This window comes from Pseudophryne corroboree, chromosome 2, assembly GCF_028390025.1.
Source record: "Pseudophryne corroboree isolate aPseCor3 chromosome 2, aPseCor3.hap2, whole genome shotgun sequence".
NCBI classification, from domain to species: Eukaryota; Metazoa; Chordata; class Amphibia; order Anura; family Myobatrachidae; genus Pseudophryne; species Pseudophryne corroboree.
The window spans coordinates 218,713,931-218,732,320 of record NC_086445.1 but is presented as its reverse complement, the minus strand read 5'-3'; the positions used below and the strand labels follow the sequence as shown (position 1 = coordinate 218,732,320).

Sequence of the window (18,390 nt, the reverse complement as noted above, 5' to 3'; positions counted from 1 at the left end):
GTATAGTGTATGCCCAGCTTTAGGGGGAGATGTACTAAGCAGTGATAAAAGGGCAGAATTGAGCCAGTGGAGAAGTTGCCCATGGCATCCTATCAGCATTGACGTAACATTTATAATTTGCATACTATAAAAGTATACAGAGCAGCTGATTGGTTGCCATGGGCAACTTCTCAACTTTTATCACTGATAAGCACATGTCCCCCTTAAACTATTATCTGGCAGATGATCTGCCTGGTTGGAATGATAATCCGGTAATGGATGAAAGCAAATGATAATCGACCCTTTGCTCCCAAACACTGGAAAATGGACAGAAACTGTTGTTCATATAAATTAGTTAAATCAGTGATTTAACCAATATGTCTGAACGACAGGTTTTGTCCATTTTCCAGTGTTTGGGAGCAAGTGGTCAATTGTCATTTGCTGACATCCATTACCGGATTATCATTCCTATCTGCCAGATAATTGTACAATGTATTCCAAGCTTCACCAATAAATATTTATATTTTTTTCAGAGAATATTGGATGTTATGGTTTAATGTTCACTTTAATGCAACTGTATGACTTGTAACCAGTATAGGAGAGTTAGCCAACCTGTAAATCAACAGTTGTAAAACTACAAATCCCAGCATGCCTCAAAGCCTATTGTAGTTCCAGAACAGGAAAATCACAGGATGCTTGCTACTGATTGATATGTTAATATATATGGTTTGCTGAATATATGGTTTTGCCTGGAACCAATCCATATGCAAATATAAATATGACTGGCCAACCAACCAACCAACCAACCTGTGTCTAAAAATAAAAATCTAAGGAGTTAAAGCTACTTTTAAATTACAGCATAACTCAGAATGAATATAACATAATTTGCCAGGTATAGAGCAGTGATAGATCTCATTATAGGTGAAGAGGGAGAGGCTAAGGGCCAAATGTAATAGAGTGAGTTTCAGAAAGTGAGAGATTTGGTAAGGTTTTGCGGTTTTCTTTAAAGTGGCAATCATTTACACAGCAAGATCAGCTTGGTTTTGCAGTGTAAATGATTGCCACTTAAAAAAAAACCCTGAAAAACCTTACCAAATCTCTCACTTTCTGAAACTCTCACTCTATTACATTTGGCTCTAAGTATCAGCTCGCCTTCTATTTGATTGGCCTACTTCAGCAGCTGATAGTGTTATACCGCTACCAAATCTCCTATGCTCCTTATGAGCGGGATGCGGTCAAGATCCTGTCGGACGAAATCCCGGTGGTCGAAATACCGACACCGGGATCCCGACCGGCACAATCCTCACATATTCTCCCTCTGTGGGTGTCCATGACACCCATAGAGGGAGAGTAAATTAGTGTGCCGAGAGTAGTAAGGCACCGTGCCCGCAGCGTGGCGAGCGCAGGGAGCCCGCAAGAGGCTGCGTTGCGCTTGCCCCCGTCGGGATTGTGCCAGTCGAGATCCCGGTGTCGGTATTCCGACCACCGTGGTCCCATCCGGCGGGATTTCGTACTGATCCCTTATGAGCACCGGTGAGCTCAGCTAATAGTGCATTACAGGGGTCTCTAAACCTGATATTGTAATGATAGGATGTATGGTGAAAGCTCAGAACATGGAGTGCACTAAACTAACATAAGTAAACTAACACTATAACCCAAATAAACTTGTACTAGATAGATAGATAGATAGATAGATAGATAGATAGATAGATAGATAGATAGATAGATAGATAGATAGATAGATAGATAGATAGATAGATAGATTACCCCATGTGTTGAACTTTACTGATGTATAACTGGGTACAAAAAAGTTGCTACTGTAAGTATTCTCCCTAGATCAGTGCTTCTCAAACTCGGTCACCAAGAAACACTAACAGTCCAGGCTTTAAGGTTATTCATGCTTGACCAAAGGTACTTTAGTCACTTTGGTTTAATCATCTAACTCAAGCATGAATATCCTTAAAACATGGACTGTTAAGTTAGTCATTAGGGCCAAAAGTTTGAGAAGCGCCGCCCTAGATTGTGCCACCCTTCTTATTACCTGCACAGGTACTTAGATGTAGGGCGCAGTCATTATTAGGGACCTTGGCTACTACTACAGCAAATGCATCGTTATTTCCCAGCCCACTAGATGCTGAAACAGAAGCGGTTTAGTAATCGTGACAAACCAATAGTAATTCCTGTATATTAATTTTTCTCTTCGATGCTATATAATAAATGCCAAGTTAGCACACCTGCATGCTAAATGTGACACCCGAGCACCAGTGACCTTTTCCCACAAACTAAATAGTAAGCTACTCAATAATTACACCCAACAGAATGCCGGGTGTTAGACAGACCAGGGTGTTACATAGGTCCCAGTCGATGCGTAATGGTCTAACAGCAGGGGAAGCCCCCTCAGCCATGGACAACGAACCGCATGCGTTTTCTATAGGTAGTACTCAGACATTCCCTTAGTAGCCAGGTGAGCGTTACATACCGCACCGTGCTTAGTATTCTGCATTGCTTTCCCTGCTACCTATTAAGTCGCTTTATACACTATAACTAATAAATTAAACTTCTGTGTTGCATAAAGAAAATACAATCCACATTTGCATGTCGGGGTCATTAGACTGCAGGCTGGACCTACAGGAGATATTAACACCACGGTCAGGAGTTACAGAATAAGACATGCCAAGAAAACTTATTAGTCCTCTCTTACCTGTAAATAAGTCTGCAAGGTATTCTCTCTGTGCAGAAGAACCATAGAAGCCATGAGGTTTGGTGAGGCTGTGTACAGTATCCTATATCATCCCCAAAGCAGCAGCACAGGTGTTGTCACGTTGCTGCCGCTGGCTCTCTCCTAAATCTAATGCACTCTTTCATCCTCCACTCTGCAAACTTTTTTTTTTTGTGACTGCTCATCAGCCAATCAGGAGTGTTTTTTTGCATTGCCTTTGAAGTGAGGAAGCTAACCAATCATTAAAATAGATTGAACCATTTTCAAAGTGGGGTCTAGTTGAATCTTCCTTTAAATGCACAGATCCCCTGCTGGGGTTGTCTGTTATGTATGCAAAGAACTGCTCTGCTGCTGCTATAAGAATACGAGGGTTTTGTTGGGAAATCTCATTTTTATTTTTGTCTGGATTTCATTTCTTTTAAGGAAGCAATGAAATTAGCAGATTTGGAGATGAGCTGTGTGTGTGTTTGTGGTATTGATTTGGTAATGATTGCTTCTCTTTGGCAGTACAAGGGTTAACGTGATGCTGTGTCATTGAAATGGTTAATAAGTGAGTTCATCTCTGGTTAATCCGGATTGTATGGTAACAATAGGGTGCACCAAGTACACATCTGTCTGTAATCCCAGTATACAGTGTGCGCCAGAGATGTGGGGGGAAGTATGAGGAATATATAGAGATGTATAGTATTTACTATTATTAACTCACACCTTATTGGTTGTGTATTTCAAATTAGCCTACAAAACAGCAACATAACTACACATTACTATTAAATGTAGAAATTAATATTTCACCCGCTTGAGATGTCATCCATTTAAAAATATATTATTTCATTCAGGCAAATTAAAACCACTTTACAGTGCATTTTGATTTATGTTTATGTTCTGTAAAGTAGTTATGACGATCTGGTGTCTGGAGCCTTTTTAGTGAGGACATATGGCCAGCCGCCAGACATACAGATAAGGCAAGAAGTAAACTTATCTTATGGCAAAACATAATAAGACACAATGACAATTATAATGTTTCCTGTCCCAAATGATTGCGACATTATGCATGAAGTGTTATATTAGTCTAAGCAGCTACTATTGTGTAGAATAGCTTGCTGTGCCTAAATGACCTGAAAGCTAGGAAATATTAGTTATGTGAATACTCACCTTTGTTTAGCCAAATTGAAGAATCATGGCTTTCCATAAGCCCAGGTGTAGTCAGAAGATAGCCATGTCCGTTTGTAATGACAAGACTACTGCTGAATGTGTTACATGAGTGGGAATAATTGATGATGCAAAAACTGCCCCTATGCTAATGATGTGATTCCCCTCAGACACCCACAATCCCATCAATAGCCCATGTATATCTCAGCAACCTTTACTCTATATTTGTGGAGATACAGTATGACATGGGTTTTATTTTTTAGATTGTTCCTCCACCATGTTAAGAAATGTATATACAGTATCATTGTACTATATGCCAGACCCCACTTTGGCTTAAATTGAGTTTCTTATCCTCAGCACCTGGAAGTAACACCTATTTAAACAGTAGTTACATTGTATTCACTGCATTTATAGCTGTAAATGGAACAATGTGCATTGGGCAGACAAGTAATGCAAAAGACAACTTAATTAAAATACAATCCTGGGAACAAGAGCAAAATAAACACAAGGTGATCAGAAGTGAACAGATCAGGGTGTATCACTGTATACAAGTGTTTTATATATATATATATATATATATATATATATATATATATAAAGTGTGTGTAGTATCGTGTATCTTTTTACTTATTGTCTATTTCTTTAACAATATTCGCTAGTACAGAAAGGAGACATGAAATGCATTGTCTGTGCAAGCACGCAACATTACTAATTGTTAATATTAGACTAAAACTAAAAATCAGTTCTGGGTAAAATATTACTTGATGGGTTCTGCGCACCCAGTTCCACTGCGGATTATGTATTGCATGTGCCAAAAGTGATGTTGATGCGGTATCTGTAATGGGTGCACCCCTCTGGAGTCCCATATTGGCAACAGTAGCACTGCAAAAATCACCCAAAAAATGTTGCAAATGCCATTTTACCGGCATTTTGCGCATGCATAGTGAGAAAATGGCCATCGCAGAGTACTCAAAAACTACTGTGCTGCCGGTTAGAGAAGAGGGGGCCCAGATGGAGACTGCACTTGAGCCCCTCCTCTCTTAGTATGCCCCTGCATTGATGGGAGTCAATTCAATTAGACTCAACCGGTGAGTCCGGGTGAGTAAGTGCAGCAATATGCCGTATTTACAGTAGCTCTGGACCCATTGCCTTTTGTTTGCAGCCTCTTAGGGCTGTGTAAACAAAATATGTCATACACCACAAGCGCTAGAATGAATGAAATATCACCATAACATCCCTTTTAGATTGAATGTAGGATTCTTTTCTCTGAGATGCATCTCCGATTCGGATCAGGCATGTGGTGTATGACAGTGTTTCAAATTGCTGGTTTCTATTTCTTGATTTAAATGTGGTGACATTTATTCCGAAATCTGTTACATCTAAGCAGCTTAGCGCCAGTTGGACCACCCCGACACATTTTGTTTTTGTAAAAAAAATCTGTGAGTCTGGTTCGAGAATGGGCCATGAGGGGGGACAGATAATTTGCCATTGCTGGCGTTTAAATGGTGTTGCAACTGCAAACCACAATCCCCCCCCTCCCTCACCTGATTAAATCAACCCCTGTGTCACTTTATTATTATTATTATTATTATTATTATTATTATTGAGGAGGGAGCTGATGCACATGAAAAGTATGTCACTTATTCTTTCTGAAATACACATTGCCATACCATACACCACCTAAAATCCTGCACTTTGGGGTGACACACAGTGAGTACTACTCTACTCTAGGCAGGGACGTAGCCAGTACCTTGTAGGCCCTATAGCTAAATTTTGATAGGCTCCCTGTCCCATGCTTCTAGAGCAGAGGTTCTCAAACTCGGTCCTCGGGGGCACACACAGTGCATATTTTGCAGGTAACTCAGCAGGTGCACAGGTGTATTAATTACTCACTGACACATTTTAAAAGGTCCACAGGTCGAGCTAATTATTTCACTTGCGATTCTCTGAGGAGACCTGCAAAACATGCACTGTGTGTGCCCCCGAGGACCGAGTTTGAGAACCTCTGTTCTAGAGAGACCTCTCTCCACAGCAGTTGTTAATGATATGTCTCAGAATAGTGCCCTAGTTCATTTTCTAAACCATAGTAGTGCCCTAGTTTATTTTATGAACCATAGTAGTGCCTAGTTCATATTATGTCACACTGTAGGGTTGCCAATACACATTATGCAACTTGGAATCCCTAAATCACATTATGTCATACAGTGTCCCCAGTTCATATTGTGCCACATTAAATGAGCAGATCCAGGGGCATTACTAAACATATTGTAGGCTCCAAAACCGCCCCAAGGCAAACATTTGTAAGGACCCATATGCACCACCCAATGGTAAAAAAATGTATATATAAGGTGGACCCCACTTAGCTCTTGACCTCAGAGCAACTGAACTCTCTACACCTATGTTAGAGTAACTCTTCCCTTAAATATGGTAACATATCTTGCGTGACTTCCCTCTGCATGCTGTGAAAGTGAACACATGCATATGAGCAATTGCAGACCTGCAGGCATGTTGCACATATGAAACCTTGCGATCAGAGAGCAGAACGCAGATGGGAAGGGGCATTCAGCAAGTCCATGTTCACGGGAATGTGGCTCATGCAGACCAGCAATTATGCACATACTGTATATGTCTGTTAGAAAATGCATATTTTGCACCTGCTACAGAGTACTGTAGGTGCATCCACACACTGATGGTGACTGGAGTGTGTGGGGCCCTGTATATTTGTGGAAATGCCCTATGTTGTGTGTGCACTTTTCTGACAGTGTTATTAACCCCCATATACTAAAGATAGCATTAGTGACCACCATATAATACACAAAGCATTAATGATCCCTGTATACTACAGACAGCATTAGTGCCCCACATATACTATACAGAGCATTAATGGCCCCCAGAAACTACAGAAAGCACTAGTGAACCCCAAACACTACACACAGCGTCACATTCCTCCTCATTACAACCCTCAGTTTCATAAAAAAATAAAAAAATACTTATGCACAATGGGGCTAATTCAGATGGCTGTCTTAGCCCTGCGATCGCCTCTGCCTGATTGACAGGAAGAGGTGGTTGCTGGGCGGGAGGGGGCGGGTCGGCGGCATTTGGCCGCCATCTAGGGGGTGCGGTCCGGGCAGAACAGGCGTGCCCGGACCGTGGGGGGGGGGGGGGGGGGGGGCAGCTGCGTGACATCACACGCAACCTCTGCGACCCTCACAGCGACGGGTAGCTCCCTGTCAGTGCACAGGAGCTGCACTGGTAGGGAGCCACTCTTCAAGTACAAAAGCATCGCTGCTGCAATGCTTTTGTACTTGTGTGACGGGGCAGGGACTGACATGCGGGGCGGACTAGCCCTGTGCTGGGTGTCCCCTCGCATGTCAGGGAAGCTGATCATAGATGTGCTAAATTTAGCACATCTACAATCAGGTCTGAATTACCCCCAATATGCTGATTTAATCAAAACTGTGGAGTGCCACCCTCTCCTTTCAGTGGGGGCTATTATGCTCCATACTGGAGGGACCTATTGAAACTCCCACCTTAGTAAATTTACCCCAGGGTCTCTTTTACTGGCAGCAGACACTGTGCATAGCATACACAGGCTTGGGCCTAGTCACACAGGTACATAACTTAAAATTACCAAATGAAAGCAAATTTCTTAGCACTCCTTGTACTCAGCAATCAGTCCACTGGAGTGGCTTGCAGTCCCACTTGCCATGCTCTCCTGGCACGGCCAATTACCACAGTCCCTGGAGCTATGGAAACTTCATTCTACTAACTGGCCTCAAGCAGGCATCAGCACAACCTGCAGTGGGTGTATGGGAGTTTTAAACTCTTCCTGTTCTCAGTGATGAGTTCCAACTGGATCCACAAAATCCGGAGTTCCAAATCTATGCTGCAGCTTCAGAATGTGTAGGTCTTGTTTTCTTCTCCCTTGTGGTGAGATACAAGCATGCAGGGGGGTTTCTGAGTACCCAGAACCCCCCCCCCCCCCCCCCCCCCCCTTGACAGACCACAATTGTTTCAGAGATGGAGACAACCTTGCCTCTGTCTCTGCACTTGCCGCGAACAACCTGTGCATTCCATTCATCGTGCATGACAGCCAGGGTTGGATTTTGTATAAGGTGAGAGCGGGGGAAGCGGGCACCCGCGAGTGGGAGCAGATTTAACCAGCCCAAGAGTGGACGATAGGGGACACCCGTGAGTGGGGAAGGGTGGTCCGACTGCGAGTTGGAGAGTGGGGTCTGGCCAAAAGTGAAGGGAGGGGCAGCTCATCATTACCACTGCCGATCAGATCACTGTTCTGCTGTGCAGACCATCGTCATGTTCATGTCAACAGCACAGCTGAATGATTATAGAGACACTGAGCTCCTCAGTTGTTCCTGTCTTGTGGCCAGCCAATTTACTGGGCAGCCACAGGCTGCAAGGAAGAAAGGGGGCATGCGCTGCAGCATGTAAGGTGAGGCCTGAGGGAGGAGGTGTATTATTGTCACAACAACAGGGAGTAAGTAAGAAAGCACTAATAAAATTCAGTGGAGAACAGGAGTAGGGATAAGATGGTTATACTGTACATAGGGGGTAATTCAGACCTGATCACTGCTGTGCGTTTTCACACAGCGGGTGATCAGGCACAAACTGCGCATGCATATGCATCGCAATGCACAGGCGCATCACACGGGGACAAATCGGATCGCCGCTCAGTGATGGGTTTGTGCGATGGATCCGTTCGCACGGGCGATCGCAGGGAGTTTGACAGGAAGAAGGCATTTGTGGGTGTCAACTGACCGTTTTCAGGGGGTGTCTGGAAAAATGCAGGCGTGTTCATGCGTTTGCAGGGAGGGTTCCTGACGTCAATTCTGGTCCCGGACAGGCTGATGTGATCGCTGCGGCTGAGTAAGTCCTGGGCTGCGCAGAGACTGCACAAAATCTGTTTGTACAGCTCTGCTACACATTCGTTCGCACACTTGCACAGCAAAAATACACTCCCCTGTAGGTGGTGACTATCTGATCGCAGCAGTGCAAAAATTGCTTGCTAACGAACAGGTCTGAATTAGGCCCATAGTGTAGAATGGGTGTGGGTGGTACTTGTATTAGTGTTTGTACTGTGTGTGTGTACAGATGTGTATGTATATAAATAGCAACAAAAAGAGATAGCTGCACTCCGGACTCTTACAAACCAACTCAATGGTCTGTTAAATCAGTGTTACAGCTCTTTAATGAGCTTTTTTGTTTTTACTCAACATGAAAAAAGTGCATTAAAGTGCTGAACTGTTGACTGTGTTACACCATTGTGTTATGAGTTGTTTTGTAATAGTCTGGAGTACCACTGCTTCTATTTGCTACGACATGTCCCAGAGTCCTTGCTGGTATCTGCGGAGGGCACCCAGCGAGTGTATGTTGAGAGGTCCACTGAGTGCTGGACCTTGCTACTTACACACACACACACACACACACACACACACACACACACACACACACACACACACACACACACACTCACACACACATGAATCCCCCCACCCCATGAAAATCCTGCATTTGCCCCTCCTAGAGAGAGAGAGAGAGAGAGAGAGAGAGAGAGAGATACAGAAATCCACTGCACTCACCATTCACAGCTTGGTGTGCAATTATTATTATTATTATTATTATTACATTTTATTTATAAGGCGCCACAAGTGTTTTGCAGTGCCGTACAAAGCAGGGACGTGCAGTCAGGGGAGGCAGTGCCTCCCCTGTCATTCATGATTAAAATAATACAAAGAAGATACTTATGACACATATTCTGTGTCATAAGTATTTTATTTATATTATGTTAATCATTTTACAGTTTGAATTGTTGTTAAAATGTATTTTGCGGCACCGAGAACGGTGCCTCCTGCTCTCCATTGTGATGGTCCGGAAGCAGGGGGCGGGCAGGGGGCAGGGACAAGCAGAGGGCTGTAAAACCCCATTGAAAAAATGAATGGAAGCGGCACCTGTCCAAGTGCCGCTGAACAGCAGGGGCGTGCTTTCAGCGTATCTGAAAGCATGCCCCTGTCACTGTGACTGCATCCGGCCATGGGCGTCATCAAGTGCCGTGGGGTCTGCGGGGACCGACAGAACGTGCCCCGGATCTGCAGCTTCGAATGAGGAATAGTCTGCAGTGGTGCACACAGAGACGGAGACAGCTTTATCTCCGTCTCAGCAAAAGCCGCGATCGCGACCGCGGATCTGCAGCAGCAAGAGAGAGCTAAGGAGCTCTCTGCTTATAGCATCTCTACCACTGCCACCCTTCTGCTCCCAGCCCCTGATGGACTCTGTAAGTTTAAAGCCAATGTTTGTGTGTATTTGTATGTTTGCATGTACAGTATGTCTGAGTTTGTGCACTGGTGTATGTACAGTATGTATGCATGTGTATGTGTTTGTGTATGAATATGTGCATGTACTGTATGTGTAATATGTATATATATATTAGAGATGAGCGGGTTCGGTTTCTCTGAATCCGAACCCGCCCGAACTTCATGTTTTTTTTCACGGGTCCGAGCGACTCGGATCTTCCCGCCTTGCTCGGTTAACCCGAGCGCGCCCGAACGTCATCATGACGCTGTCGGATTCTCGCGAGGCTCGGATTCTATCGCGAGACTCGGATTCTATATAAGGAGCCGCGCGTCGCCGCCATTTTCACACGTGCATTGAGATTGATAGGGAGAGGACGTGGCTGGCGTCCTCTCCATTTAGATTAGGGTTGAGAGAGAGAGAGAGAGATTGACCTGAGGCTGTGATACTGTAGAAGAGAGTGCAGAGTTTAGTGACTGACGACCACAGTGACCACCAGACAGTGCAGTTGTTTGTTTTATTTAATATATCCGTTCTCTGCCTGAAAAAAACGATACACACAGTGACTCAGTCACATACCATATCTGTGTGCACTGCTCAGCCCAGTGTGCTGCATCAATGTATATATATATCTGACTGTGCTCAGCTCACACAGCTTATAATTGTGGGGGAGACTGGGGAGCACTGCAGTGCCAGTTATAGGTTATAGCAGGAGCCAGGAGTACATAATATTATATTAAAATTAAACAGTGCACACTTTTGCTGCAGGAGTGCCACTGCCAGTGTGACTAGTGACCAGTGACCTGACCACCAGTATATATAATATTAGTAGTATACTATCTCTTTATCAACCAGTCTATATTAGCAGCAGACACAGTACAGTGCGGTAGTTCACGGCTGTGGCTACCTCTGTGTCGGCACTCGGCAGCCCGTCCATAATTGTATATACCACCTAACCGTGGTTTTTTTTTCTTTCTTTATAGTCATACTAGTTACGAGTATACTATCTCTTTATCAACCAGTCTATATTAGCAGCAGACACAGTACAGTGCGGTAGTTCACGGCTGTGGCTACCTCTGTGTCGGCACTCGGCAGCCCGTCCATAATTGTATATACCACCTAACTGTGGTTTTTTTTTCTTTCTTTATACATACATACTAGTTACGAGTATACTATCTCTTTATCAACCAGTCTATATTAGCAGCAGACACAGTACAGTGCGGTAGTTCACGGCTGTGGCTACCTCTGTGTCGGCACTCGGCAGCCCGTCCATAATTGTATATACCACCTAACCGTGGTTTTTTTTTCTTTCTTTATACATACATACTAGTTACGAGTATACTATCTCTTTATCAACCAGTCTATATTAGCAGCAGACACAGTACAGTGCGGTAGTTCACGGCTGTGGCTACCTCTGTGTCGGCACTCGGCAGCCCGTCCATAATTGTATATACCACCTAACCGTGGTTTTTCTTTCTTTCTTTATACATACATACTAGTTACGAGTATACTATCTCTTTATCAACCAGTCTATATATTAGCAGCAGACACAGTACAGTGCGGTAGTTCACGGCTGTGGCTACCTCTGTGTCGGCACTCGGCAGCCCGTCCATAATTGTATATACCACCTAACCGTGGTTTTTTTTTCTTTCTTTATACATACATACTAGTTACGAGTATACTATCTCTTTATCAACCAGTCTATATATTAGCAGCAGACACAGTACAGTGCGGTAGTTCACGGCTGTGGCTACCTCTGTGTCGGCACTCGGCAGCCCGTCCATAATTGTATATACCACCTAACCGTGGTTTTTTTTTCTTTCTTTATACATACATACTAGTTACGAGTATACTATCTCTTTATCAACCAGTCTATATTAGCAGCAGACACAGTACAGTGCGGTAGTTCACGGCTGTGGCTACCTCTGTGTCGGCACTCGGCAGCCCGTCCATAATTGTATATACCACCTAACCGTGGTTTTTTTTTCTTTCTTTATACATACATACTAGTTACGAGTATACTATCTCTTTATCAACCAGTCTATATATTAGCAGCAGACACAGTACAGTGCGGTAGTTCACGGCTGTGGCTACCTCTGTGTCGGCACTCGGCAGCCCGTCCATAATTGTATATACCACCTAACCGTGGTTTTTTTTTCTTTCTTTATAGTCATACTAGTTACGAGTATACTATCTCTTTATCAACCAGTCTATATTAGCAGCAGACACAGTACAGTGCGGTAGTTCACGGCTGTGGCTACCTCTGTGTCGGCACTCGGCAGCCCGTCCATAATTGTATATACCACCTAACCGTGGTTTTTTTTTCTTTCTTTATACATACATACTAGTTACGAGTATACTATCTCTTTATCAACCAGTCTATATTAGCAGCAGACACAGTACAGTGCGGTAGTTCACGGCTGTGGCTACCTCTGTGTCGGCACTCGGCAGCCCGTCCATAATTGTATATGCCACCTAACCGTGGTTTTTTTTTCTTTCTTTATACATACATACTAGTTACGAGTATACTATCTCTTTATCAACCAGTCTATATATTAGCAGCAGACACAGTACAGTGCGGTAGTTCACGGCTGTGGCTACCTCTGTGTCGGCACTCGGCAGCCCGTCCATAATTGTATATACCACCTAACCGTGGTTTTTTTTTCTTTCTTTATACATACATACTAGTTACGAGTATACTATCTCTTTATCAACCAGTCTATATATTAGCAGCAGACACAGTACAGTGCGGTAGTTCACGGCTGTGGCTACCTCTGTGTCGGCACTCGGCAGCCCGTCCATAATTGTATATACCACCTAACCGTGGTTTTTCTTTCTTTCTTTATACATACATACTAGTTACGAGTATACTATCTCTTTATCAACCAGTCTATATTAGCAGCAGACACAGTACAGTACGGTAGTTCACGGCTGTGGCTACCTCTGTGTCTGCACTCGGCAGGCAGTCCATAATTGTATACTAGTATCCATCTCCATTGTTTACCTGAGGTGCCTTTTAGTTGTGCCTATTAAAATATGGAGAACAAAAATGTTGAGGTTCCAAAATTAGGGAAAGATCAAGATCCACTTCCACCTCGTGCTGAAGCTGCTGCCACTAGTCATGGCCGAGACGATGAAATGCCAGCAACGTCGTCTGCCAAGGCCGATGCCCAATGTCATAGTACAGAGCATGTCAAATCCAAAACACCAAATATCAGAAAAAAAAGGACTCCAAAACCTAAAATAAAATTGTCGGAGGAGAAGCGTAAACTTGCCAATATGCCATTTACGACACGGAGTGGCAAGGAACGGCTGAGGCCCTGGCCTATGTTCATGGCTAGTGGTTCAGCTTCACATGAGGATGGAAGCACTCAGCCTCTCGCTAGAAAAATGAAAAGACTCAAGCTGGCAAAAGCAGCACAGCAAAGAACTGTGCATTCTTCGAAATCCCAAATCCACAAGGAGAGTCCAATTGTGTCGGTTGCGATGCCTGACCTTCCCAACACTGGACGTGAAGAGCATGCGCCTTCCACCATTTGCACGCCCCCTGCAAGTGCTGGAAGGAGCACCCGCAGTCCAGTTCCTGATAGTCAGATTGAAGATGTCTGTGTTGAAGTACACCAGGATGAGGAGGATATGGGTGTTGCTGGCGCTGGGGAGGAAATTGACCAGGAGGATTCTGATGGTGAGGTGGTTTGTTTAAGTCAGGCACCCGGGGAGACACCTGTTGTCCGTGGGAGGAATATGGCCGTTGACACGCCAGGTGAAAATACCAAAAAAATCAGCTCTTCGGTGTGGAGGTATTTCACCAGAAATGCGGACAACAGGTGTCAAGCCGTGTGTTCCCTTTGTCAAGCTGTAATAAGTAGGGGTAAGGACGTTAACCACCTCGGAACATCCTCCCTTATACGTCACCTGCAGCGCATTCATAATAAGTCAGTCCACTGACCAGTAAATCCCTTCCTCTTGTAACCAAGCTCACGCAAACCACCCCACCAACTCCCTCAGTGTCAATTTCCTCCTTCCCCAGGAATGCCAATAGTCCTGCAGGCCATGTCACTGGCAATTCTGACGAGTCCTCTCCTGCCTGGGATTCCTCCGATGCATCCTTGCGTGTAACGCCTACTGCTGCTGGCGCTGCTGTTGTTGCCGCTGGGAGTCGATGGTCATCCCAGAGGGGAAGTCGTAAGCCCACTTGTACTACTTCCAGTAAGCAATTGACTGTTCAACAGTCCTTTGCGAGGAAGATGAAATATCACAGCAGTCATCCTACTGCAAAGCAGATAACTGAGGCCTTGACAACTATGTTGGTGTTAGACGTGCGTCCGGTATCCGCCGTTAGTTCACAGGGAACTAGACAATTTATTGAGGCAGTGTGCCCCCGTTACCAAATACCATCTAGGTTCCACTTCTCTAGGCAGGCGATACCGAGAATGTACACGGACGTCAGAAAAAGACTCACCAGTGTCCTAAAAAATGCAGTTGTACCCAATGTCCACTTAACCACGGACATGTGGACAAGTGGAGCAGGGCAGGGTCAGGACTATATGACTGTGACAGCCCACTGGGTAGATGTATTGACTCCCGCCGCAAGAACAGCAGCGGCGGCACCAGTAGCAGCATCTCGCAAACGCCAACTCTTTCCTAGGCAGGCTACGCTTTGTATCACCGCTTTCCAGAATACGCACACAGCTGAAAACCTCTTACGGCAACTGAGGAAGATCATCGCGGAATGGCTTACCCCAATTGGACTCTACTGTGGATTTGTGGCATCGGACAACGCCAGCAATATTGTGTGTGCATTAAATATGGGCAAATTCCAGCACGTCCCATGTTTTGCACATACCTTGAATTTGGTGGTGCAGAATTTTTTAAAAAACGACAGGGGCGTGCAAGAGATGCTGTCGGTGGCCAGAAGAATTGCGGGACACTTTCGGCGTACAGGCACCACGTACAGAAGACTGGAGCACCACCAAAAACTACCGAACCTGCCCTGCCATCATCTGAAGCAAGAAGTGGTAACGAGGTGGAATTCAACCCTCTATATGCTTCAGAGGTTGGAGGAGCAGCAAAAGGCCATTCAAGCCTATACAATTGAGCACGATATAGTAGGTGGAATGCACCTGTCTCAAGCGCAGTGGAGAATGATTTCAACGTTGTGCAAGGTTCTGATGCCCTTTGAACTTGCCACACGTGAAGTCAGTTCAGACACTGCCAGCCTGAGTCAGGTCATTCCCCTCATCAGGCTTTTGCAGAAGAAGCTGGAGACATTGAAGGAGGAGCTAACACGGAGCGATTCCGCTAGGCATGTGGGACTTGTGGATGGAGCCCTTAATTCGCTTAACAAGGATTCACGGGTGGTCAATCTGTTGAAATCAGAGCACTACATTTTGGCCACCGTGCTCGATCCTAGATTTAAAGCCTACCTTGGATCTCTCTTTCCGGCAGACACAAGTCTGCTGGGGTTGAAAGACCTGCTGGTGACAAAATTGTCAAGTCAAGCGGAACGCGACCTGTCAACATCTCCTCCTTCACATTCTCCCGCAACTGGGGGTGCGAGGAAAAGGCTCAGAATTCCGAGCCCACCCGCTGGCGGTGATGCAGGGCAGTCTGGAGCGACTGCTGATGCTGACATCTGGTCCGGACTGAAGGACCTGACAACGATTACGGACATGTCGTCTACTGTCACTGCATATGATTCTCTCAACATTGATAGAATGGTGGAGGATTATATGAGTGACCGCATCCAAGTAGGCACGTCACACAGTCCGTACTTATACTGGCAGGAAAAAGAGGCAATTTGGAGGCCCTTGCACAAACTGGCTTTATTCTACCTAAGTTGCCCTCCCACAAGTGTGTACTCCGAAAGAGTGTTTAGTGCCGCCGCTCACCTTGTCAGCAATCGGCGTACGAGGTTACATCCAGAAAATGTGGAGAAGATGATGTTCATTAAAATGAATTATAATCAATTCCTCCGCGGAGACATTGACCAGCAGCAATTGCCTCCACAAAGTACACAGGGAGCTGAGATGGTGGATTCCAGTGGGGACGAATTGATAATCTGTGAGGAGGGGGATGTACACGGTGATATATCGGAGGGTGATGATGAGGTGGACATCTTGCCTCTGTAGAGCCAGTTTGTGCAAGGAGAGATTAATTGCTTCTTTTTTGGGGGGGTCCAAACCAACCCGTCATATCAGTCACAGTCGTGTGGCAGACCCTGTCACTGAAATGATGGGTTGGTTAAAGTGTGCATGTCCTGTTTTGTTTATACAACATAAGGGTGGGTGGGAGGGCCCAAGGACAATTCCATCTTGCACCTCTTTTTTCTTTTCTTTTTCTTTGCATCATGTGCTGATTGGGGAGGGTTTTTTGGAAGGGACATCCTGCGTGACACTGCAGTGCCACTCCTAAATGGGCCCGGTGTTTGTGTCGGCCACTAGGGTCGCTAATCTTACTCACACAGTCAGCTACCTCATTGCGCCTCTTTTTTTCTTTGCGTCATGTGCTGTTTGGGGAGGGTTTTTTGGAAGGGACATCCTGCGTGACACTGCAGTGCCACTCCTAGATGGGCCCGGTGTTTGTGTCGGCCACTAGGGTCGCTAATCTTACTCACACAGCTACCTCATTGCGCCTCTTTTTTTCTTTGCGTCATGTGCTGTTTGGGGAGGGTTTTTTGGAAGGGACATCCTGCGTGACACTGCAGTGCCACTCCTAGATGGGCCCGGTGTTTGTGTCGGCCACTAGGGTCGCTAATCTTACTCACACAGCTACCTCATTGCGCCTCTTTTTTTCTTTGCGTCATGTGCTGTTTGGGGAGGGTTTTTTGGAAGGGCCATCCTGCGTGACACTGCAGTGCCACTCCTAGATGGGCCCGGTGTTTGTGTCGGCCACTAGGGTCGCTAATCTTACTCACACAGCTACCTCATTGCGCCTCTTTTTTTCTTTGCGTCATGTGCTGTTTGGGGAGGGTTTTTTTGGAAGGGACATCCTGCGTGACACTGCAGTGCCACTCCTAGATGGGCCCGGTGTTTGTGTCGGCCACTAGGGTCGCTTATCTTACTCACACAGCGACCTCGGTGCAAATTTTAGGACTAAAAATAATATTGTGAGGTGTGAGGTATTCAGAATAGACTGAAAATGAGTGTAAATTATGGTTTTTGAGGCTAATAATACTTTGGGATCAAAATGACCCCCAAATTCTATGATTTAAGCTGTTTTTTAGTGTTTTTTGAAAAAAACACCCGAATCCAAAACACACCCGAATCCGACAAAAAAAATTCGGTGAGGTTTTGCCAAAACGCGTTCGAACCCAAAACACGGCCGCGGAACCGAACCCAAAACCAAAACACAAAACCCGAAAAATTTCAGGCGCTCATCTCTAATATATATATATATATATATATATATATATAGAAGGCAAACAAGTCTGGCACTCACCCATGGGCAAAGTGAGCTACTGTAAGCTCCTGCTCCAGTGCCCTCCTCAACATACACAGCGGTCTGCATGTATGGAACGGAGAAACAATGGCGGCACTCTGGCGACTCGGTTAAAGATGTGTAGAAATACTGAAATAGTGCTGTTTATTCAATGTTTCGGGGTACAAGCCCCCGTCTTCAGGATACACTAACGGTTAGTATATGTGCATGCATGTGTAATATATATATATATATAGATATATATATAGATATAGATATATATAGATATAGATAGATAGAACGGAGAAACAATGGCGGCACTCTGGAGACTCGGTTAAAGATGTGTAGAAATAGTGCTGTTTATTCAACGTTTCGGGGTACAAGCCCCCGTCTTCAGGATACACTAACGGTTAGTATATGTGCATGCATGTGTAATATATATATATATATATATATATAGATAGATAGATAGATAGATAGATAGATAGATAGATAGAACGGAGAAACAATGGCGGCACTCTGGAGACTCGGTTAAAGATGTGTAGAAATAGTGCTGTTTATTCAACGTTTCGGGGTACAAGCCCCCGTCTTCAGGATACACTAACGGTTAGTGTATCCTGAAGACGGGGGCTTGTACCCCGAAACGTTGAATAAACAGCACTATTTCAACACATCTTTGACCGAGTCTCCAGAGTGCCGCCATTGTTTCTCCGTTCTATCTATCTATCTATCTATCTATCTATCTATCTATCTATCTATCTATCTATATATTACACATGCATGCACATATACATACACGCCCACGGAAACCCCCCTCG

The 18,390-nt window shown here is 44.9% G+C and overlaps 1 protein-coding gene across 3 annotated transcripts in view; it reads right to left on the bottom strand.

Annotated features, from left to right (window-relative positions):
• The window catches only part of LOC135050669 (transcription factor Sp5-like), a 109,727-nt gene that overhangs the window by 2,144 nt on the left and 89,193 nt on the right, over positions 1–18,390 (bottom strand). The window contains exon 1 of one of the 3 annotated variants that reach the window (XM_063957088.1): positions 2,681–2,855. The exons of 1 other annotated variant lie outside the window; for it this stretch is intronic. Coding sequence is in view for 1 of the 2 variants with exons in the window: in XM_063957089.1 (XP_063813159.1) it covers positions 2,681–2,734 (54 nt within the window). In the remaining variant the exon portion in view is untranslated. Of the gene's footprint in view, positions 1–2,680; positions 2,856–18,390 lie in introns of those variants that run through there. One more of the 3 variants, XM_063957089.1, reaches the window with a different exon arrangement.